This window comes from Cibotium barometz, chromosome 57, assembly GCF_041138505.1.
Source record: "Cibotium barometz isolate CiBa-2024 chromosome 57, ASM4113850v1, whole genome shotgun sequence".
Taxonomy (NCBI): domain Eukaryota; kingdom Viridiplantae; phylum Streptophyta; class Polypodiopsida; order Cyatheales; family Cibotiaceae; genus Cibotium; species Cibotium barometz.
The window spans coordinates 13,787,722-13,812,953 of NC_141102.1; the positions used below are offsets into that span (position 1 = coordinate 13,787,722).

Here is a 25,232-nt window from a genome sequence, read left to right on the forward strand (position 1 = left end):
CATCTTGTATGTAGATGACATGCTCATTACAGGTACAAGCAAAGCACAAATTTCAGATTTCAAAGCTGATTTGAAAGCTGAATTTGATATGTCAGATTTGGGGCCTTTACACTACTATCTCGGCATACAGTTTATGCATACAGATGATGGCATTGTTATGCAGCAAACTAAGTACATAAAAAGTTTGCTAAAAAGGTTTCACATGGATGAATGTAAGCCCATTTCTACTCCGGTAGAACCAGGTGTACGGCTTACTATGCATGATATTGGAGAGCCTTTTGAGGCCGGCATTTACAGCCAAGCAGTGGGATGCCTCATTTACTTGTGTAACACGAGGCCAGACATATCTTTTGGAGTGTCTTTGTTGAGCAAATTCATGCACAGCCCAAGCACAAAGCATTGGCAAGCAGTCAAACGCATTTTTCGTTATCTTAAGGGTACCCTGGATCTTGGTTTGTTCTATCCCGGGGGGGCAGCTTGCAGCTTTATGCATACAGTGATTCAGATTGGGCTGGTGATTATGATACCAGGCAATCCACCAGTGGGAATTGTTTTTTTCTTGGCAGCTCATGCATATCTTGGTTGAGTAAAAAGCAACCCACTGTTGCTACATCTACTTGTGAGGCTGAGTACAGGGCAATCTTTACAGCTACAGTAGATTGTGTATGGTTGAGGAGACTATTGGCTGATCTTCGTGAGTGTCAGCAGCACCCACCACCATTCTCACTGATAGCCAACGTGCTATGGCCGTGGCACGAAATCCAGTATTTCATGCACGTACCAAGCACATAGAGATTCATTATCACTATGTCAGAGAGAGGCTACATGCAGGGGAGATCAGTTTATCTTATTGCCCTACACAGGATAATGTTGCAGATCTATTCACAAAGGCTTTACCTCGAGAAAAGTTTGAAGCTTTCCGCAAAGCTTTGGGCTTACTCTCATGCAGAGAGTGATCTGCTACCTTGTACAGGTTCACACTTCCACTACAGGGGGGATTTGTAGGCATATGCTCACTTATGGTAGTGCTATGTGTGAACAGGGCTTAACCAAGGGCACTGTTTCCCATGTGGTTTTTCCCCTTGGACATCAAGTGTGAAAGGACACATTTTAACATATAATATTTTGTACTTCTATATTATATGGATGTGGCACACATGCAAGGGTTGACTTGCATTTTGTGGATACCACACTTTTGGCTCTCTCTCTCTCTCTCATTTCTGTGTGTGAGCTTCTCTACCCTGCACCTAACCCTAATATGCAGGTTTGTGTGTGTGAGTGTGTGAGTCCATCACCCAACACAAACAGCCTCCAATCTATTCTCACATGATCTATTGAATGATTCCACGACTAGGAAACAGAGTTGACTAACCAAGTACATTCTAACACAGTAGCGTGGGAGTCCAATTTCATATGCTTGGCTGACCGAACACCTGACACGAACACCAGGTGTGGCCAACAACAATACACTGAGTTTCCACAGGAATACACACGATATCATGGGAGGGAACACAACATAAACAAGGGGATACATGACTTGATTCAAGGCTTCCAGCAGGGTTCTCAAGCACTTCTCTGAACACCTGATTCACACTGGTAGACACTTACTGAACAATACCCTTTTCACTTGCATGGGAACACTCTTACATGTGTGAAACCTCTTATAAAGAGCTATACTTTGCACAAGTAGCACTATCAAGAAGTACTCGGAAAAAACCAACTTCTCAAGTACGCACTGCACAGACGAGGACGAGCGCCGCATCGGCTTCCAATTGCATCACTTTTCGTTGATGACCGAGCTGAGAAAAAGATGCTGTTGTCTAGCTTGCGAACCAGTATAACATGGAAGTGGAAGCAATACTCGATGGTATTCTTCACCTGCAGAGTTTCTATGTTATATGTCTGCTAGACTGCCAGAACACCGTTGGCAATAACACACTGGAAAAACTGTACCTACTTCAAGTTTCACCGCTTCACATTGACTTGCCATGTGGCTGCAGGAATATCACTGCTTGGATCGTTGCAAGAAACTGTCTGAACACTACTACACAATGTGGAAAGATGTGACAACTTGAGGTCCTTGGAGCTCTCAAACTTGTGAGGAAACCCCTTCCTGGACAACCTCAAGTCTGGCTGCTGGGGAAACTCCCACCTGCTAAGTTTCAACCACTGGTGCACTTACTAATGCTGTGCTTTTGTCAACTAGATCTGCTTTTGCAACAATGTAGTATTGTCACTTGGTCTCCAAGAAGCTGCCACCAGGTTCTCCCATTTCTTCAAGTATATCACTCTACGTTCTTCCTTCCCATCTTTCACGCTCTTCAAATTCGCCAAGGCGTTCAGCCCCAAGCTCGATAGTCTTTGGCTTCTTGGGCGGCCCCCATGCTTTTTGTAGTTCTTGGTCCATGTCTGCTATGAAGAAAAACCCACCTACTACCTAGACCTATACTTGCCTAGACTCTCTCTCTAGCAACCTAATGCAGAGAACCTAAGCTAAATGCATGCATGATTCCCTAGAAAGGACCTATGCTTTGACTCAGATTTTACATACTAAGCCGAAAGGTGCTATATCAGTGCTGTAGTTATCACTAATTTAAACACTAACAAATATGCACAAACTCAAAACACACACATAGAAGAGGTACAGACTTGTGTTTCAACTCTTTCTACTAAAGATGTATTAACTGAATTAATAATCATGAAGATTTACAATGCTTGAAGCAAATCTTGACACTTGAATGTTGTGCGTTCACTTCTACTCCATGCTAATGACTAAACTGGCTGCTCCGTGGGTTGCAAATTGTTGTCCCAAGGCTGCATTATGATGATCCAGTAGTGAGGACTGCTCGTCCAATTGCTTAATGCTGAGATATGACCCCTTTGTATAGGTACAAATCTGCCAATCAGCTAGTAGTTAGCTAGTTGGCTGGATCATCCACATGCCGGCACCCGCATGGGCTGATTGCAGCCCTAGTCCCTGCCCAAAACACAGAAGCTTGTCCATGTGACACCCAATTAGGGTGTGCACGTGACACCTTCACACTCCCTAGTTCCTGCATCACCTCTTTGGGAATCGCAAAATATATGAAATGTAACAGTTACATCCTTAGAATGTAATGGAGATGGCAAATGGTACTATCCTATGGATCATGCTAGGTGTAATTTGAGCTCGCAGTTCGCTGAAGGAGAGTGAGTTCATAATCCGATAAAGGCATGGTTGGGTGTATGCAGAGCTGAGTGTTGGAGCCCTGGGTCTTGATTGAGACTAGCCTTAGAGGTAGAAAGTGGACTCTGAACTCCCTTGGTGGATCCTGGGTGTTATATGATGGAATACATCCAGCAGTTGTCCATGGGCTATGGTTTGGAGACCTTGTATCACACAGAAGCATGCAAGGACCTTGGACTAACCACTGACATGGAGGCAATACAGTTCACACACCCAGCACACCCATCTGGAGGAAAACATTTGAACAATACCTTATGCAAGGACAAGTTATGCAGAGAAGTTGAGAACACCTTGACCACAAAACTGTACCTGCACAATTACTATACCCAAAGCGACCCACTGGAAAATGTCAGCTTTGTCTTCGATGAAATCCTCTATCCTGTCCAGTTCCCCAGTAGAATCGTCTGGTATAACCTGCAGAAGAAAAACCATAGCTCCTCATTGCAAACATCTGACCAGGAAAGCCAGCAAATAATAGGAAAGATCAGATGGAAGTACTAAATACTTACATCTTGCCAGTCTTCATCAAAAAAAATGAAGGCAGTCAGGGCCAGTTCTAAGATCATAAAAAGCCCAACAAAGAAGGAGTACTGTTATGTGTCAAGGAAATCCAAGAATGATTCACCGAGAAGTGCTCAGAAATATTGCAACAGAAATAAAGTAAGAGGATACGCAAGAGAGGCAACATCCATTTGCAGTAGCCGCCGCAATGTAGCCCGAACATGTGATCAAGGTTATGACAACCCCAACAATTAGAAACACATACAGAAACCTGTGGAAATCCACTTCAACAGGTTAATAAAGACCTTGAAGTATAATATTAATGGTTTCACATAAGACATAGGCCTAAACTTGCATTCAATCCATAAAAAGCTCATGCCATTACTTCTTAGATTAAGGCCGTCCATCGTACCCCTCTGCCTTCCATCGTAAAAGCTAACAACAGGCAGTACATGAAAACATGGGAGCAAGCCCAAGTCTGCCTGTCTCAAAGGGAGAATGTCGTTCGGCACCCGACTAGCGGGTTTCCAATCCATTAGAGTCTACAGTTTTGAAAAAGGCTGATTACAAGAGGCTGGCACTCATTTCCAAGCTCTCATTGACAGGGTGGTGAGTTAGAAAACGATTGCAAAGCCTCGATTACAAATCATTTCATATTATTCCTTGCAATCTCTGCAAGAGTTTCTTTGCAAAGAACTGTAGGAAGCTGCAGTGACATTCAAACACGCTTAGCTCCTTTGTCTTTGGATCCCACTGCCTTCTGCATGTACAATTCCATTAATTGTGGTCCTGAAGTGAACCATAAAATCTGCACTGCACCTATCAACCAGGGAAGTAAACTAGAGGGACAAAGCATCCACCCATCTTCCAGCTATTCAATTCCTTGCAAGTTGCCATCAGCATCCCATAAGCTAGCATTCAAGGCTCTCTGAAATCCATTACTAATGAAAAGACTCAAATCCTTTATTGTATGCCAGGCAACCCTTGTGGAATGCATCTTTTGGATCACAAGGAGAGCAGAAAACTGAACAATCATCCACATAGACACTGACGCTGGGTCCCAATGCTGGCCACGACACCACAACCCCCCCCCCCCCTCTTCAAAAAAAAAGCCCTACCTTCTTCTTGCAGAGTGTCTGCTATGGTCAAAGATGGACGAAGGCAGCTGGATGGAACTTGATGGAACTGGATGAACGAGATGGAAATCTTTGAAGTGTTACTGGTTTGGTAACGCATTGAGAGAACAATGAGGTAAATAGTGAACATTTAGCCATTGTACTTTCACTTTCATATTAGTAGTTCCATCTGTCAACTCCCATCCAACTATATCTGTCACTTTCCACTTTCCATTTGTAACTTTTCGTCTAAATCCGTCCGTCTAGGTGGCATTTTGCTTAAGAGAAGGCTGGGGACTGATGATGATAGATGAGGAGACAAGAATGGGAAAACTCCTTCCCAACTAGCACAAGTCAGCCAGCCCTTTGCAAGCCCTAAAAAAAGTGTCATAAACGTCACTCAGCAACTTGTACTTGGCTAGAAAGGTGCCCAACCCTAGGCCCCTTGGTCAGGTTGGTATGCACATGCTTAGGCTGCCCAAAACTAATTTACAACTGCCCCAAACAAGCCCATTTCTACATCGTGGTGATTTTCTACTGTTTTTGGCCCCAAATTATGGGATCCCAAATTACTCACTAAAGGGCCCTCTCCTATAGCTAGGAGTATTTGCTTTTATTACTTTGAAGAGAATGACTGTATGACTAACTTGGGACTGTAGATAAGCCAAACACAAGACCTTCGGAAGACCAAGAGTTGGGTTGAACTATACATGGCTGTAGAAGCACCAATGATGACCAATCTCAAGGCCAATGCACTCTTCCAAGGGAATGTAGGAAGGCTGCAAACTGTGGCTAAGAGATGGGCTGTTTTGGGACTGTTCTAGGCTGTGAATATGCACTATGAATGCATGAACATGCTGCATTTACCTTCACCTTGATGGTTGGAGCAAACAATGAAGTGGATGTATGCTGAAATCTGATGTAGGCTGAAAACGCAAGGGACTGAAGCGCTTTCTCCTAAGCTGAATGCTGATGATGTGTTTTGTGATGATGAATGCTTATGTGCTCCAAGCGATGATACTCCGAAAGGCTGAGGGCTGAATCGCTTTTGCTTGAATGATGAGATGGAATGGAATGATGCTATTGATGCTATTCATATGATCATGGGCTGCTGGTTGGCAGGCTACAGAGCTGGCCGACTGTAGCATTAAATGCTACACGACTTGCTCATGTGTTAAATGCTGAAATAATGTGATAAAATGCTAAAATAATACTAAAAAATATGGTTAAAAATGCTGAATAATATTCTAAGGCTTCTGCAATGGTCTATATGCATATGAGATGAATGCTATGCAAATACAAATCGTGATCTATGCAAACCCTAAGGTTTCTACCGACTCTACATGCATGAATGATTCTCTCCAAGTGGGTTAAGGGACTTGACTGACTGACTAACACTCTAAGGCTAAGGAATGACCTACGTAGCTTGTGCCTGACATATCTTGGACTGAGGATTACAATGGGGCCACAGCATATGACATTTCATATCCTAAAAGGTCCTAATGCTGTACAATGATGCACTCATGATGAGCCATCTTGTCACCATGCACTACAATGCAGAGTGCATATGACATTTGGGGTGAGCTTGTGAAACCACTAGATCCCTAAGTGTCACGTGCACACCTTAATCCGGTGTCACGTGGCCACGATTATTCCTTACAACCACCGTAAGGGCAAAGTTGAGGTCGTATATGGGCAGTTTGAAGCCGATTTGGTGGCCCTATAGGTGCCCAGAGGTGCCCAGGAAATGCACCAATGGTTGGGACATATTATGGGCACAATATGAACACATTTTATGACATTTTTTACGACTTTTTATGGCCTGAAAAGTGAAAACCGACCTGATTACGACTTGCTATCACTTTACTATATAAAGACAGGTCATGGGTCATTCATAATCATTCAAAGACAAAGATTGTAGAGCCAAAGTCCAAGGGCATGCAGTCTAACAGTTTGGATTAGCCAAGTACATCTCCAAATCAGCGTTTTCCATTAAGGCACAGTGGAGGACAGTAAGCATAAGTTCATTCATAGCATTCATAGTCTAGATCTACATCGCGGATCTATGACAATCATTGTAATTACTCATTCATTCAGTAACATATAGTAGGAGCAGGTAAGGTAAAGAGTCTTTCTCTTCTGCTTCTCTCTATTTCTCTATGTCATGAGTATGTGATTAGCATTAATCTTTATTGCTTTGCGTTAATTATCATTAAGCACGCTTTCACATAGTACTCATGTTACATTGGTATCAAAGCATGTCTAGGTCGTTCCTAGGAAAAGTTTTACATCAATGCTAAGGTTTGCATGTAAATCAGCAAATTACCGTTTTCGTTTTAGGGTTTTCTTGTTTGCATTAAATCAACCTTTTTGCATCAGCTTTTTGCTCATTGTCAGCATAGTATAGTATTGGAAAGTCTATATTTCAGTCTAGCATGGTTCTAGGGTGTCTAGGATGCATGTAGAAGGCTAGGTTTAGGGTTTTGGGACTGATTATGGCAAAAAAACAGCACGCGTTTCTTCTTGGAAACCATAGAAGATATTTTCGCTCTTATGAAAAGGCAAAGTGAAGCTAGTTGGGCAATGTTCGAACGGGCATCCCAGGAAAGCGTAAAGATTTACCAACAAGCATGTGAAGACAAAGATCGCCAAAGGAAACAACGTGAAAAAGAAGCAAGGCAAAGAAGGAAACAACGTGAAGAAGAAGCAAGCGAAAGAAGAAAAGACGACGAAAGCTGTGAAGAAGCATAATGGAAACAAATAAAGGAGTTTTTTGCCATGATGAGTCAAAGTACTCTAATGGAAGCAAGTGCCGTAAAGACCAAGAGGACAAGAGTACCGCAGTAGAAGACCAAGGACAAAGGGATGGCACTAGAAATCGTGTCGGATCCGCAGGTCCAGGTCAACCAAGAGGTGCAGTTGTTCGAGCATGGCGAGCCACAAACAATTCTGGATTCCATGTGAGTTCTCGATCATAGCCATCGAGGAGGTGACAATTCGCAAGGTTCCCACAATTATCTCCGAATCCATTGACAAGGAGGAGAAGATAAGTACTTAGGAGGAGAAGATAAGTACTTCAATTTCTGAGGTGTTCATGGAGTCTACCATGTCAATAGAGCTTCCAAAGGCAAAGGGGTAACTTCCATTCCCCGCAATTCCAGAGGAGAGTGTGGTGGAGACACCATATGGGAGACCTAGACCACAATCGAATCAACGATATGAAGCAAAGGTGCACCATGTCTCAAAGTTTAGCAGGAGGGGATGTCACGTGCACACCTTAATCCGGTGCCACGTAGCCATGATTATTCCTTACAACTGCCTTAATGTCAAAGTTAGAGGTTGTATATGGGCAATTTGGAGCCAATTTGGTGGCCCTATAGGTGTTCGAAGGTGCCCAAGACATGCACCAATGGTTGGAACATATTATGGGCACAATATGAACACGTTTTATGACATTTTTTATGACTTTTTATGACTTGAAAAGTGAAAACCGACCTGGTTACGACTTGCTATCACTTTACTATATAAAGGCAGGTCATGGGTCATTCATAATCATTTAAAGACACAGATTGTAGAGCCAAAGTCCAAGGGCATGCAATCTAACAGTTTGGATCAGCCAAGTGCATCTCCAAATCAGTGTTTTCCATTAACGCACAATGGAGAACAGTAAGTATAAGTTCATTCATAGCATTCAAAGTCTAGATCTACATTGTATCTATTACAATCATTGTAATCACTTATTCATTCAGTAATATATAGTAGCAGTAGGTTAGGTAAAGAGCCTCTCTCTTCTCCTTCTCTCTATTTCTCTGTCATGAGTATGTGATTAGTGTTAATCTTTATTGCTTTGCGTTAATCATCATTAAGCACGCTTCTGCATAGTAGTCATGCTACACTAGGATTATGTCTGCACCTACAAGAGGGGCAACCATGAAATCACACACAAATTTTGCACCATGGATGACGGATTAGCACGGCGAGCTTCAATCTTGATGCTCGTTGTCATGCCCGTGCTAAATCCCTCCACTTTCTTATCTATCGACGTGAAACGAAAAACGGGCTCGCCAAGCAGCCTGTTTTGTGACCACGTCCTCAATACTACCGAGGTCAAACAAGATGACTCTCTGGCCACCTATGTAGCCAAATGTCTTGAGCCATTCGTTTCACTCATACTCCTGGTCATGGTTGCATTGTCCGAGTTATTGGATCCAAAGACTCCAGCCACCGAGGAAGCACCTTGTGGGGTTTTGAACCCAGGACCTCCTGGTCCTAGCCAAAAACCTTCACCACTTGCGCTATCACCTCATTGGTAATTTTCTTGATATCTTGTCTTACATGGTCCATATTTGGGGGCCTATTGCATGGGAAATAAACTTGTGCACATAAAATATTCATAGTTTTTCCATACGGCAAATGCATACGGGTATGGAAGTGCGAAAAAAGTACGGTTCACACCCCAAGAAATTCCATACGTTGGATACCATACTGTTAGCAGTCATCTCCTGTCTGTATGTTTACACCAGGGCCTCTGTTGTGGGTGTGCCCGCCCGATTTAGGTGTTTTCTCATTTTTCCCCACTCTCCATATTTTTCCCTATTTTTACTAGGTGTGAGAGGCTGTCCTATGGCTCTTGGATTGATCCAAGTGATGGCTGACTACTCCTGCTGCTCCCCGCCTTTCTCTGTAGCTGGCCGACTTCACACGTGTGCTGGCCGACTGACAGAAGCTGGCCGACTGGGATTGCAGCAGGTCGGGTGTCTTCTTGTGGTTGTCGGCTGTCCTTGCTACTGGCCGACTGGATCATAGGGGCCATATAAAATGGCCCCTTGCCCCCACACATCTTGTATTCAGTATTTTGGGATTTCTTGTGTATATAGCAAAGTTACACACCTCTCTCTCTCCTTCTCTATTGCTGTGTTTTTCTGCAGTACACTTGCTCTTGAGTTTTCAGATTTTGTCTTCATCTCCGCTGCATATTCTGACATGGTATCAGAGCTCTAGGCACTTGATAGATCTTGGGAACTGTGTGAGCAAGAGGGGGGCTGTTTTGTTGCTGATTGGTGGACTGTTTTGGACCGTTCGGGAAGAGGAGAAGCAAGAGGAAGGCGGGCTAATTTGCTGCACAGCCACTTGCAGATTTAAGTTCTTCTTTTTTCCCACCCACCCACCCTTTTCAGTTACACTCCCGCAATGGCAAATTTACTTGAGATGGCTGAGAAGCATGTGAAGATCCCGACACTCCCCACGTTCCTAGTGCACCGTCAGTTGGACGGGAACAACTACGGCATATGGAAGGTAATGATGGAATATGTTTTGGAGTCTTACAACCTTGCTGATTTCATTGTTGTTGGGGTTCCACGGCCCGAGTTAGAGGAAGGGGAGTTACCCTCGATTCGGAAGGAACACGAGGCACAGGCACAGTTGTGGGATCGTGTCAGTGCCAGGGTCCGTTCTTTCATTTTTCTCAACTGCACACCGCAGGTAATCAATCATATCAAGCATATGACCCTGGCCAGAGGTATATGGCAACATTTGGCTTCTCTTTATAACAAAGTATCGCCCATGAAGAGGATCTTCTTGGAAGTACAAATGCGGGTGATGAATCCTGCAAAGTCGTCGACGATGCGGGAGCACATCAAGTCATCAACAAGCTGCAAGCTCTTCAGCAGGAAGTTCTCCAGGCTGGGAAAGAGATATTATCAGAGGATATGGCCATCACATTGCTGTCACATTTGCCCTCTCAGTACTTAGCATTTTACTCTTCTTTGATTCCAGTGGTAGTCTTAGCACCATCACGTGGGAGGAGCTTGTGCCCATGGTCTTGGACCAAGAGGAAAGATTCTCGAACCCTCCACAAGGCAGAGGTTCGGAGGCCTTAACTGGCCAACAGTCGAAAGGCCGGAATAACAACAAGGACAAAGGGAAGGCTTCATCAGAGAAGTCTTCTGAGAAGAAGCCTAATGCAGACCGAGAGAAACTAAAGGCCGACAGGACCTGCGATGATTGTGGCGAGAAAGGCCACTATTGGAGGAAGTGTCCTAAGCAGACTAGGAAGAGTGCTGATTCTTCAGCGTCAACTGCAAAGACTCCAGCCTTTGTGCACTTAGAGATGATGGACTCGGATGCTTCATCTTCTTCGAGTGAGGAGGTAGTTGGCTTCACCGCAAAGGATACTCGGGAGGAGTGAATTCTCGACAGTGGTGCTTCCAGGCACATGACTCCTTCCCGTGACTTCTTTTTGGATCTGAAACGGCAATCAGGTCGCATTTTCATTGGCCACAATTCCACAATTCCGATACACAGTGAGGGCCAGATGGAGATCATTCCCGACGGCAAGGGGGGTAAGCATTCCTCTCGTGTTCTTTACGTCCCAGCACTTGGTTTCATCTATTGTCAGTGCATGAGGTATGCAAGACTCGCTTCTTCCGGGTGGAGTTTGAGGAGCATTCAATTGCTCTACCAGACCGCGAGACTGACCAGGTTGACCGTTGTTTGGGAAGGCGGCGTGGAGAATGGTATCTACAAACTCTTCGCCCTCTCCTCATCGACAGGTTCTCACGTTGGTGACTGTGGCACTTTCGGTTTGGCCACTTAAATGTGGATGCGCTGCGGCGAGCTTTCCGGGACCAGATGGTGGTTAGCTTGCCAGATGTTGGCAACAGGCAAGGGCGTTGCAGTTCTTGCATACATGGTAAGCAGCATAGGGAATCCTTTCCGAAGCAGGCTTCTAGGCGGGCTTCGAAACCATTGGAGTTGGTACACACTAACTTGTGTGGACCTATGCAGACACCATCCTTGGGAGAATCTCTATACTTCATGCTGCTCGTTGATTGTTCCAGATTCACATGAGTCTATTTCCTTTCTAAGAAGGACCAAGTCTTTGCTCGGATCAAGGAGTGGCATGTGATGGTGGAGAAAGAGTTTGTCTCCGGGCTGACAAAGGAGGTGAATTCTCTTCAAATGCTTTCGTGAGATTTTCTGCAAATCATGGCATCAAGAGGGAACTGGCCAATACAGGTTCGCCCCATCAGAGAATGGAGTAGTAGAACGCAAGAATAGGACTGTGGTGGAGATGGTGAGGACGATGCTGGAGCATCGTGATCTTCCTCGTCCACTTTGGGGAGAGGTGACTCCCTTTGAGTCATATTTTGGCAGGAAACCTGATGTCTACCATTTCCGTGTGTTTGGGAGCGATACGTATGTACACATTCCGAAGAAGCAAAGGGGGAAGCTCGACTCCCAAGTCCCAAAAGCTTATATTTGTGGGATATAACTCTCTTTCCAAGAGATACAGGTTGTTTGACAAGGATGTGGCTTTGATGAGCATGTTCCAGTTTCCACTGTTGATGAGCCACCACTTCTTGGAGACCCATAGGATTCTGATGACGATTCCCAGTCTATTGTTCCAGCTGGACAACCACACTCAGTTCAGGAGGTTGAGCCCGCAGCTGGAGTTGAGCCCCCGCAGCAATAGGAGGCTCCGCATTCTGTTCGAGTACCCCGGTGGTTAGTGGACACCCTTCGGGAGTCAGGTGTCACGGAGCTTCCCTCCGAATGGACCATAGAGGACGGACCTCGAAGATCGCACAGAGTCCGTGACAAAAGTCATTCAACGGATCTTTTACATGTAAACTATGCTTTGATGTCTCGTATCATGCGGGACAAAGAGCCCACTTCCGTCAAAGAAGCCCTTGCAAAGGATACTCGGAGGAAAGCCATGCAGGTGGAACTCGATGCCATCGAGAAGAACAACACTTGGGAGTTGGTACCGAGGCCGTCAAAACGGTCAGTCATTGGTGTCAAATGGGTCTTTAAGACCAAATATGCGTCAGATGGGTCGGTGGACAAACACAAAGCCAGACTCGTGGGGCTAAGGGTTATGCTCAGTAGCCAGGCATCGACTATGAGGATACCTTTGCACCAACAGCGAGGATGACCACGATTCGGACCGTTCTTGCCCTTGCTTCTTCTCAAAGGTGGCCTCTGTATCAGATGGATGTCAAATTTGCGTTCCTTAATGGTGACCTGCAGGAGGAGGTGTATGTTGAGCAGCCTCCAGGCTTTGTGGTTCCAGGATCAGAAGGGATGGTTTACAGGTTAAGGAAGGCCTTGTATGGTCTTAAACAGGCTCCCAGGGCTTGGAATCAGAAGATTGATTCCTTCTTTCTCTGGACCAGATTTCAGAGATCGGTTGCAGATCCCAATCTGTATCTCTTTCGGGAATGCGGCATGGTTACGTTAATCATCCTTTATGTGGATGATCTCATTCTCACCGGCGGTCATTTGGAGCACATTGGAGTAACGAAGGTTGCCTTGTCAAAGGAGTTTGAGATGACCGACTTAGGCTTACTCCACTTCTTCTTGGGATTGGAGATCTGGCAGACCCAAAGGGGGTTTTTTGTCTCTCAACAGCGGTATGTTCATGAGTTGCTTGAGGCCTTTGGGATGGAGAACTGCAAGCCTATTACGTCGCCAATGGACCCGGACATAAAGTTGACAGTGAATGATCCTTGTGAGCCAGTTGATGCCTCTCTGTACCAGAAGCTGGTTGGTTCATTGATCTGGTTGTTGAACACTAGGTTGGACTTGAGCATTTCCGTGGGGCTATTGAGCTCATTCATGCAGACGCCGTTGAGGTCTCATTGGGATGCAGGATTGCGGATCTTGCGGTATCTGCAAGGTACGAAGGATCTTGGACTCTTCTACATAGGAGGGGGATTGATGGATGGAGTCAGACTCCAAGGTTGGAGTGACTCAAATTGGGGAGGAGATCCAGATACAAGGAGATCTACATCAAGCTACAATTTTTCACTCGGCTTAGGAGCGGTTTCATGGAGCAGTAAGAGGCAGCCAACTATTGCCTTATCATCAAGAGAGGCAGAGTACCGGGCTGCTTGTGGTGCTGCTTGCGAGGTTGTGTGGCTGCGGAGGTTGCTTGGCGAGATTGGGTTTCCACAGAAGGAGCCCACAGTCATCCAGTGCGATAACCAGAGCTGTATAGCTATTGCTCGGAACCCGGTCTTGCTTCTTTATTGTTCTACGGAGGACAATGCACTGGACCTCTGTTAGAAGTCATCTCCTGTCTAGTTTTATACACCAGGGCCTTTGTTGTGGGTGTGCCCGCCCTTATGAGGTGTTTTCCCATTTTTCCCCACACTCCGTATTTTTCCCCTATTTTTCCCATTTTTCTGAGGCTTGGGAGGGCTGCCAGGTGATGCCAGGAGCACTCTGAAGCTGGCCGACTGGATTTACATCAGTCGTGGGCTATCAGAGTGCTGGCCGACTTGTTCTGTCTAGGCGGAGGCATCTGTAGCTGGCCGACTGCTATTTTCAGCAGTCGTGGACATTTTTCTCAGTCGTGGGCTTTCCTGATGCTGGCCGACTACCCTCTAGGGGAGTATATATAGGTCCTCAGCCCCCATGCCTTATTTGTATCATATTCGGGATCTTCTTGTGTATATCAGAGCAGAGTTACACGCCTACATCTCTCTCTTTTTGTGCTGTTTTTTCTGCCTGCGTTTTTGCTCTTGTGTTCCCAGATTTGGTCATCATCTCCGCTGCATATTCTGACATGGTATCAGAGCCTAGGCTCTAGATAGGTCTTGGGATTTGTGTGAGCAAGAGGGGGACTATTTTGTGGCTGATTGGTGGACTGTTTTGGGCTGATCGGGAAGAGGAGAAGCAAGAGGAAGGCGGGCTGATTTGCTGGACAGCCACTTGCAGGTATCAGTTCTTCTTTGTTCCCACCCACCCACCCTTTTCAGAGTACATCCCCGCTATGGCAGATCTGTTTGAGATGGCCGAGAGACATGTGAAGATCCCGACACTCCCCACGTTCCCGGTGGACCGTCAGTTGGACGGGAGCAACTACGGCATATGGAAGGTGATGATGGAATCCGTTCTGGAGTCCTACGATCTCGTCGATTTCGTCGTTGTTGGTGTTCCACGGCCGGAAGTAGAGGAAGGGGAGTTACCGTCAACCCGAAAGGACCGGGAGGCCCAGACGCAGCTGTGGGATCGCGTCAACGCCAGGGTCCGTTCGTTTATTTTCCTCAATTGCACACCACAGGTAATCAATCATGTAAAGCACATGACGCTGGCCAGAGGTATATGGCAGCATTTGGCCTCACTTTACAACAGGGTATCGCCCATGAAGAGGATTTCCTTGGAAGTACAGATGCGGGTTATGAGCCCTGCAAAGTCGTCGACGATGCGGGAGCATATTAACAAGCTGCAGGCTCTTCAGCAGGAGGTTCTTCAGGCTGGGAAGGAGATATCGTCAGAGGACATGGCCATCACGTTGCTGTCACATTTGCCCTCTTCGTACTTAGCATTTTACTCCTCTTTGATTACCAGTGGCAGGCTCAGGACCATCACGTGGGAGGAGCTTGTGCCCATGGTCTTGGACCAGGAGGAACGATTCACGAACCCTCCTCAGGGTGGAGGTTCGGAGGCCTTTACTGGCCAACGGTCGAAAGGCCGTAACTCGGGCAAGGGGAAGGCTTCATCGGAGAAGTCTTCTGAGAAGATGTCCGTCGCTGACCGCGAGAAGCTGAAGGCAGAGAGGACCTGTAATGATTGTGGCGAGAAAGGCCACTACTGGAGGCAGTGTCCCAAGCGGAAGACCGAGAAGGGTGAAGACTCCTCAGCAATCATGAAGACTCCGGCTTTTGTGCACCTGGAGGTGATGGACACCGATGCTTCATTTTCTTCAGGCAGGGAGGAGATTGGAGGACTCTCCGCAACGGATACTCGGGAGTGGATTCTCGATAGTGGTGCTTCCAGGCACATGACTCCTTCCCGTTCCGGTTTACAGGATCTCTGCAGGGTTTCTGGTCAGATTCTTACTGGGGATACGTCCACTATCCCAGTTCACAGTGAGGGCAGGATGGAGATAGTTCCCGATGGCAGAGGGGGGAAGCATTCCTCCCAGGTGTTGTATGTTCCGGCACTTGGTTTTCATCTGTTGTCAGTGCATCAGGTTTGCAAGACTGGCGTACGGGTGGAGTTTGATGAGCATTTTGTTGCTCTCCGGGACAAAGCAACAGGCCAAGTGGTTTGGGAAGGTGGAGTGGAGAATGGAGTCTACAGGCTTTCAGCACTCTCTCTCCCAGGTCCTCAAGATTGTGATGAGTGGCAGTGTGGTAATAGCTACTCAGGTGTGGATACGCTGCAGGAGCGGGCTTTCCGAGACCAGGTGGTGGATAGCTTGCCAGTAGATGGCAGCAGTTGGCAAGAACTTTCCAGTACTGAGGTTGGTAGTTCTTGTGTTCGTGAGTCAGAGGAAACTGAACAGGTCACTTATGCTCTGATGTCTCGCAGTGTTCGGGACATAGAACTTCCAGTAGTTGAGGATGTTCTTTCCAGGGGGACCTTTCGGAAAGCCAGGCAGGTGACAGGTGCCTACTTGCAGAAGGAGATGGTTTCTCCAGGCTTTGTGGTTCCGGATTCAGAGGGGGTGGTTGACAGGTTTCATCAGGTTTCCAGGACTTGCTTGTGCACCGTAACAGGTGTTGATCCTTGTGAGCAGTGTGATGTCTCTGTGATTCAGAAGCTGTATGGTTCATGGATCTGGTTGATGGACACCGGATTGGACGGGAGCTTCCTGATGAGGCAGTTGAGCTCTTGGTTGCAGATGTCTCTTTGTGAGGCAGGATTGTGTTTCCTGTGGTTTCTGCGGCATGCGAAGGATCATGGACTCTTGTACATAGGAGGGGGATTGTTGGATGGAGTCCGACTCCACGGTTGGAGTGACTCGGTTTGGGGAGGAGATCCGGACACGAGGAGATCTACTTATGCCCGAGGAGCAGTTTTACGGAGCATGAGGAGGTTACATTGCAGGTTTGGGCTTCCACTGGAGGAACCCTTGGTCATCCAGAGGCACTTTGTTCGTGAACAGATTGTTGCTAATGACATCTTGCTGGAGTTCTGTTCGACGGAGGACAGTACGGTGGACCTCTTCACGAAGTCGCTATCAGGATTTGCTCAGGCGGCACCCCAGCTCCCAGTGGTTGGTTACACAGCCAGGAGCTGAGAGGGGGTGTTAGAAGTCATCTCCTGTCTAGTTTTATACACCAGGGCCTTTGTTGTGGGTGTGCCCGCCCTTATGAGGTGTTTTCCCATTTTTCCCCACACTCCGTATTTTTCCCCTATTTTTCCCATTTTTCTGAGGCTTGGGAGGGCTGCCAGGTGATGCCAGGAGCACTCTGAAGCTGGCCGACTGGATTTACATCAGTCGTGGGCTATCAGAGTGCTGGCCGACTTGTTCTGTCTAGGCGGAGGCATCTGTAGCTGGCCGACTGCTATTTTCAGCAGTCGTGGACATTTTTCTCAGTCGTGGGCTTTCCTGATGCTGGCCGACTGCCCTCTAGGGGAGTATATATAGGTCCTCAGCCCCCATGCCTTATTTGTATCATATTCGGGATCTTCTTGTGTATATCAGAGCAGAGTTACACGCCTACATCTCTCTCTTTTTGTGCTGTTTTTTCTGCCTGCGTTTTTGCTCTTGTGTTCCCAGATTTGGTCATCATCTCCGCTGCATATTCTGACAACCTCTTCACGAAGTCTCTACCTCAGACTATGCTCCGGCGGCACTCCAGCTCCCTGGGATTGGTTCCACATCCAGGAGCTGAGAGGGGGTGTTAGCAGTCATCTCCTGTCTGTATGTTTACACCAGGGCCTCTGTTGTGGGTGTGCCCGCCCGATTTAGGTGTTTTCTCATTTTTCCCCACTCTCCATATTTTTCCCTATTTTTACTAGGTGTAGGAGGCTGTCCTATGGCTCTTGGATTGATCCAGGTGATGGCCGACTGCTCCTACTGCTCCCCGCCTCTCTCTGTAGCTGGCCGACGGACAGAAGCCGGCCGACTTCACACGTAGCAGATCGGGTGTCTTCTTGTGGCTGTCGGCTATCGTTGCTACTGGCCGACTGGATCATAGGGGCCATATAAAATGGCCCCTTGCCCCCACACATCTTGTATTCAGTATTTTGAGATTTCTTGTGTATATAGCAGAGTTACACGCCTCTCTCTCTCCTTCTCTATTGCTGTGTTTTTCTGTAGTGCACTCGCTCTCGAGTTTTCAGATTTTGCCTTCATCTCCGCGACACATACGGCACCCTAAATTTAAGGAAAAACATGCTACATATGACAAAAAACCAAAGAAACTTAAAACTACAAAGATTTTGGGATTAGAAAAAACATGAATGATGTAGAGCCAAAATCCAAACTCCGGACGTTATATTACTGTTTACATCATACATCATTACATGTATGATCAATGATGTATCATGTAACATGTTACATAAGTAGGGAGCGTGGAGTGGGCAAATGCCAAAACCCGTCACCTGTAGGCTGTAGGCTACTAGGCTGTGCCATGTGGACAAACATGAGGAGGTCCAAGTCTCAAGAATGGTATAATAGTTCTAGGCTCTTGGAAGATCTTGGGAACTGTGTGAGCAAGAGGGGGGCTGTTTTGTTGCTAATTGGTGAACTGTTTTGGACCGTACAGGAAGAGGAGAAGCAAGAGGAAGGCGGGCTGATTTGCTGGACAGCCACTTGCAGGTTAAGTTCTTCGTTTTTCCCACCCACCCAGCCTTTTCAATTACACCCCCGCAATGGCAGATTTACTTGAGATGGCTGAGAAGCACGTGAAGATCCCGACACTCCCCACGTTCCTAGTGGACCGTCAGTTGGACCGGAACAACTACATCATATGGAAGGTAATGGAATCTGTTTTGGAGTCTTACGACCTTGCTGATTTCATTGTTGTTGGGGTTCCACGGCCGGAGTTAGAGGAAGGGGAGTTACCCTCGATTCAGAAGGAACGTGAGGCACAGACACAGTTATGGGATCGTGTCAATGCCAGGGTCCGTTCTTTCATTTTCCTCAACTGCACACCACAGGTAATCAATCATATCAAGCATATGACGCTGGTGCCAGAGTAGCATTTGGCTTCTCTTTACAATAGGGTATCGCCCATGAAGACGATCTCCTTGGAAGTCCAGATGCGGGTGATGGACCCGCAAAGTCGTCGACGATGCGGAAGCACACCAACAAGCGGCAGGCTCTTCAGCAGGAAGTCCTCCAGGCTGGGAAAGAGATATCATCGGAAGATATGGCCATAACCTTGCTGTCACATATGCCCTCTCAGTACTCAGCATTTTACTCTTGTTGATTACCAGTGGCAGGCTCAGCACCATCACATGGGAGGAGCTTGTGCCCATAGTCTTGGACCAAGAGGAACGATTCACGAACCCTCCATAGGGCGGAGGTTCAGAGGCCTTAACTGGCCAACGATCGAAAGGCCGTAACAACAAGGGCAAAGGGAAGGCTTCACCGGAGAAGTCTTCTAAGCAGAAGTCCGACTCAGACCGCGAGAAACTAACGGCAGAGAGAACCTATAATGATTTGGTGAGAAAGGCCACTATTGGAGGTAGTGTCCCAAGCTAAACACCGAGAAGGGTGCAGAATCCTCAGCGCAGCAACCGTGAAGACTCCAGCTTTTGTACACCTGGAGGTGATGGACACCGATGTTTCTTTTTCTTCATGCAGGGAGGAGGTTGGAGGACTCTCTACTACGGATACTCAAGAGTGGATTCTAGACAGTGGTGCTTCCAAGCACATGACTCCTTCTCGTTCGGCTTTAAAGGATCTCTGCAGGTATTCTGGTCACATTCTTACTGGGGATACATCCACTATCCCAGTTCACAATGAGGGCAAGTTGGGATAGTTCCCAATGGCAGAGAGGGGAAGCATTCCTCCCAGGTGTTGTATGTTCCATCCCTTGGTTTTCATCTATTGTCAGTGCATCAAGTTTGCAAGATTGGCATACGGGTGGAGTTTGATGAGCATTTTGTTGCTCTCCGGGACAAGACAACAGCCCAGGTAGTTTGGAAAGGAGGAGTGGAGAATGGAGTTTACAAACTTTCAGCACTCTCTCCCCCAAGTCCTCAGTTTTGTGATTAGTGGCAGTCTGGTAATGGCCACTTAAGTGTGGATACGCTGCAGGTGCAGTCTTTCTCGGACCAAATGGTGGATGGCTTGCCAGTTGATAGCAGCAGTTGGCAGGAACTTTCCAGTACAGATGTTTGTAGTTCTTGTGTTCGTCAGTCAGAGGAAACTTTACAGGTAACCTATGCTCTGATGTCTCGTAGTTTTCGGGACAAAGAAACTCCTGTAGATGAGGAACTTCTATCCACAGGGACCTATTTTAAAGCCAGGTAGGTGACAGCCGATTACTTCACAAGGAGGTGGATGTTGCACATTCTCCAAGCTTTGTGGTTCCGGATTCAGAGGGGGTGGTTTATAGGTTTTCGAAGGCCTTGAGTGGTCTTCAGCAGGTTTCCAGGACTTGGCATCCCACCGTAATAGGTGTTGATCCTTGTGAGCAGTATGATGCCTCCTCGACTCGGAAGCAGAATGGTTCATTGATATGGTTGCTGAATACCAAATTGAACGGGCGCTTCCTGATGAGGCTGTTGAGCTCATGTTTGCAGTGGACTCTTTGGGAGGCAGGATTGTGTATCTTGTGGTTTCTGCAGCATGCGAAGGAACTTGGACTCTTTTACACAGGAGGGGAATTGATGGATGGAGTCAGCCTCCATGGATGGAGTGACTCAAATTGGGGAGGAGAGCTAGACACGAGGATCTTGACATCAGGCTACAATTGTTCCCTTGGCTCAGGAGCAGTTTTATGGAGCAGTAAGAGGCAGCCAGCTATTGCCTTGTCGTCGACAAAGGTAGAGTACCGGGTTGCTTGTGGTGCTGCTTGCGAGGTGGTGAGGTTGCAAAGGTTACTTGGCGGGATTGGGTTTCCATTGGTGGACCCCGAGGTCATCCAGAGGCATTTTGTTCGTGAAAAGATCGTTGCTGATGACATCCTACTAGAGTTCTGTTCAACGGAGGACAATGCAGAAGACCTCTTCACGAAGTCTCTATCTCAAGCTTTTGCTCCAACGGCACTATCTCCCTGGGGTTGGTTCCACATCCAGGAGCTGAGAGGGGGTGTTAGGAGTCATCTCCTGTCTATATATTTACACCAAGGCCTCTGTTGTGGGTGTGCCCGCCCGATTTAGGTGTTTTCTCACTTTTCCCCACTCTCCATATTTTTCCCTATTTTATTCTGGTGTGGGAGGCCGTACCGTGGCTCTTGGCTGATCCAGGTGGTGGCCGACTGCTCCTACTGCTCCCCGCCCCGGCCGACTTGACATGTGTGCTGGCCGACTAGGACTGCAGCAGGTCATGGACCATTCATGCTGATGTCGGCTAGTTTTCTACGGGCCGACTGGTTCATAGGGGCTATATAAAATGGTGGCCCCTTGCCCCCACACAGTTTGTATTCAGTATCCGGGATTTTCTTGTGTATATAGCAGAGTTATACACTTCTCTCTCTCCCTCTCTATTGCTATGTTTTTCTGCAGTGCACTTGCTCTTGTGTTTTTAGATCTTGTCTTCATCTCCGCTGCATATTCTGACACTCTCTCCCCACAATCATTACAGGTCCTCTCGGCCTTCAGTTTCTCTCGGTCTGAATCAAGCTTCTTCTCTGAAGACTTCTCCGATGAAGCCTTCTTACGGCCTTTCGACCGTTGGCCAATTAAGGCCTTAGAACCTCCGCCCTGTGGAGGGTTCGTGAATCGCTCTTCTTGGTCCAAGACCATGGGCACAAGCTCCTCCCATGTGATGGTGCTGAGCCTGCCACTGGTGATCAACGAAGAGTAAAAGACCGAGTACTAAGAGGGCAAATGTGACAGCAATGTTATGGCCATATCCTCTGATGATATCTCTTTCCCTGCCTGGAGAACTTCCTGCTAAAGAGCCTGCAGCTTGTTGATGTGCTCCCACATCGTCGACAACTTTGCAGGATTCATCACCCGCATGTGAACTTCCGAGAAGATTCTCTTCATGGGTGATACCCTATTGTAGAGAGAAGCCAAATGCTTTATATGATTGATCACCTCTAGTGTTGTCATGTGCAAGTTTTGCCCATGGTCATATCCTGAAGCTAGTCCAAAAGGGGCAGCCAGAAAAAGATGATTAGAACCAGAATTTAGGAGCATGTTATGCTGTTTTGGCTAGTGTTGGACTTGGAGAAGGATATGGTTGACCTGTCGGATGCACAAGGGAATTGTCGGCTGCAAGGGAACAGGTCGTAGCTGCGTTTATGGAGAATATGCCAGGCGGCTGGCCGACTGCTGTCCAAGAGCCTATATAAAGGCATGTTTGCTCATTGATGTATTCATTCACTCCCTTATGGAGTGGGTCCTTTATGTAGGACTGTTTTGGGTGTTTACACCTTTTCATAGGCCAAGTTCGGTCTTTTGGAAGACGTTAATAAAATCTTTCTTTCTTTCTTTCTCTCTCCTCTCCCTTCTGTCTGCGTTTTTGCATCAGCATGTTCTAAGTGGTGTTTAGGGCTGAAAGAAGACTCTCAGGCGGCTGGCCGACCAGTCGGCCAGCACTCCAAGTGTCCAAGAGCCTATATAAAGGCATGTTTGCTCATTGATGTATTCATTCACTCCCTTATGGAGTGGGTCCTTTATGTAGGACTGTTTTGGGTGTTTACACCTTTTGCATGAAGGCAGCCCATGGCTGTAGATTTAGGGGTACCTTTTTGTACCATATGAATATACTGAATTTCCAGCCATCTCTGTCTCCCTACTCTCCCTTCAGTCTGCGTTTTTGCATCAGCATGTTCTAAGTGGTGTTTAGGGCTGAAAGAAGACTCTCAGAGCTTCCAAGTGTCGAGTGTAGGCCTCTTGCGCTTTAGCCAATCTGTCTTTTACTGACTCTAAAATCTCGTAGTAAGACTTCGTCACTCTGTTCGCTTCAGGTACTGAAGACGAGGTCCTGGTCAACAATGACTGGAAAGGTCTTCCAAATGCTGCCTCATATGGAGTCCTGCCAATAGCTAAAGAAAAAGAATCATTCAAAACAGCTTGAACTAAAGGCAAATAAGATTCCCACTTACCTTGCTGATCATGGACATAACACTTCAGCACATCAAAGGCCAACTGGTTGTATATCTCTATCTGGTCGTCCGTCTATGGGTGGAATACACTGGAAAAATTCAATTTAGTACCAAAGTTATCAAACAATGCCCTCCAAAAATGACTGGTAAGCTTGGCATCTCGGTCTGACACTATAGTCCTAGGAATCCCGCCAATCGAGTATCAATGCCGAATGTACAATTGGGAAACATCCTCGACGATCACATTGACACTACAAGGAATAAGCATAACAAATTTGCTAAATCTATCAACAATAGTTAAGCACTGCGTATTACGCTTACTCGGACTGGGAGGCAGATTCGTGACAAAGTCCATTGAAATATCTTGGAAAGGACCCTCAAGAATTGGCAAGGACTGTAACAACCCTATCTTCTTTCCACGAGGAGCTTTCACCTTTTGACAAATATCACAGCGTTGTACATATGTAAACACATCTCGCCTCATCTTTGGCCAATAATATTGCCGTTCCAATTTCTCTAGAGTTGAATTCATGCCCCTATTGTTGGGGTAAAGGCGTTATGCCCACCCTTATAGTGTGTACAAGCCCATAAGTTATAGTACATAGTACACTTAGTACTTTTAATGTACTAAGTGCACTATGTGTACTAGTGCAATATACATGTGTGATAGGGGAGTCACACACTCATGCTTTTCATGAGTTGACTTATCCCCACAACTCTCTCTCTCTCTCTCCCTTGCTTCTCTGTGTATGTCTCCCATGAATGAACTCTAACCCTAATTGCTAGTTTCTCCCCATCAACTGGTATCAGAGCAAGGTCTTCCCTCCCTCTTCCCTCTTCCTACCTCTGTGTGAGCTGCTGGTCGTTTTTCTTCTGTGTGAGCCATCTTGGTCCCTCCCTCAGTCTGTTCTGGTCGTATTCAGCTTCAATCAACTGCTGGTCGCCTGCTTCCATCAACTGGAGCAATTAAACGTGGTGAGCGCTGGCCCTTCATCGTGAGATGTGAGCAGTCGAGCAATACAGAGTCGACTACAAGCGTGTGAGCAAAGCGCATTAGCGCTGGGCGTATAGGCGCTAGGCGAGTGAAGCGAACAGCAACCAGGCGGAGCATAGTCGGGCGAACACACAACGCGTGTAGCGCAAGCGGCGAAGGCAGCAACGCGTGTAGCGCAAGCCACTAGGCGGAGGCGGCAACGTTGACTCGACGGTAGCTGGTAGGTAGGCGAGCGAAGAAGAACACCAACGCTCGCAACTAATAGCGTCGACGCCGCTGCACCCAGGCCTACGGCGCCTACTAACTTCTTCGACGACCTCATCTTGCTGATCTGGTTCAGCGCCGGCTGCAGAATGTTGAAAAGCACCCGGCAGCACCAGCCCAGAAGCTAAGCGTAGGCAGCCAGCAGCGTGGGTGTGCAGCACAGCACGCGCATCTCCATCAACACATGCTCCCCCTTTTCTCCTGCAACAACTGAATCTCAGCCTGCAAGTCAAGAAACTCAGAAAAAAACAGAAATTTCAGAGGTATTTGCCTCTAATTTTTGCGAATTTCTTATCAATTTAATCAATTGAGCAGGTACAGGTGCCCAATTGCTCAATTTTTGAGCAAAATTGGCAAAATTGGGTGACATTGGTCACAATCAGGATCAATTTGCAGGAAATTGGTCAAATCAGGATCAATTTGCAGGAAATTGGATGTCGAAATTTGGGGCTTTTGATGTAATTGTGCAATTAAGCACTCATACATGCTGTATGATGTGAAAAATCGCACATTTGGGCAAAATTGCAGCAAATTGCAGCAATTTGCAGTGCAAATCAAGGGGCTTTTGTGCCGAGTTGGTTGATTTGCATGCAGGCAATCGCATTTGATGCTGTGAATAATGTGTTGATGCCTTACAAGCACTCAATGTGCCTGTAAATCAAGGGGCTTTCATGTATTTGATGTATATGTGGCCAGGGGGAAGCATCGTGAACACTCTGGATGCCTTCATGTGCGCCAATGTACCATGCATGATCAGAAATTGATCTCAAATCAAGGGGCTTTTCAAGTTTTCATGCTTGTTGAGCTTGGCAAAGCAGCAGGCAAGACATTTATGCCTTGAATCCTCAAAAATCAGCTTGCAGTCAAGGGGCTTTTGCCCAATTTCTGTTCGGGACTGTTTTATGCAGTGTACAGGACTGTAAAAGTCTGATTTTCACTCATTTGGACAGCCAGGAGAGCATTTATTGCTATTGTACCTGCTGGTACAGATTTGGCACAGCTTTGTGCATGTTTTGGCATGGCTGTACACTGTTTTGAGTGATCAAAAGGTTCAAATTCAGCTGCTGAAATTGCCGGTACAGGTTTGGTACATCATTGGTGAGCGCTTAGTACTGCTGTACAGTACTTTGGAAGGGCAAAAGAGCACATTTAAGGTGCTGTCC

At 46.8% G+C, this 25,232-nt stretch overlaps 1 protein-coding gene across 3 annotated transcripts in view; it reads right to left on the minus strand.

Annotated features, from left to right (window-relative positions):
- LOC147606459 (tobamovirus multiplication protein 2A-like) overlaps positions 1-25,232 on the minus strand; it is an 82,997-nt gene that overhangs the window by 29,907 nt on the left and 27,858 nt on the right. For all 3 annotated transcript variants that reach the window (XM_086791656.1, XM_086791655.1, XM_086791654.1), the window contains 3 exons: positions 3,899-3,998; positions 3,736-3,816; positions 3,536-3,640 (listed from right to left, as the gene is read on the minus strand). In XM_086791656.1, the coding sequence (XP_086647782.1) occupies positions 3,536-3,640; positions 3,736-3,816; positions 3,899-3,998 (286 nt within the window). The remainder of the gene's footprint in view (positions 1-3,535; positions 3,641-3,735; positions 3,817-3,898; positions 3,999-25,232) is intronic.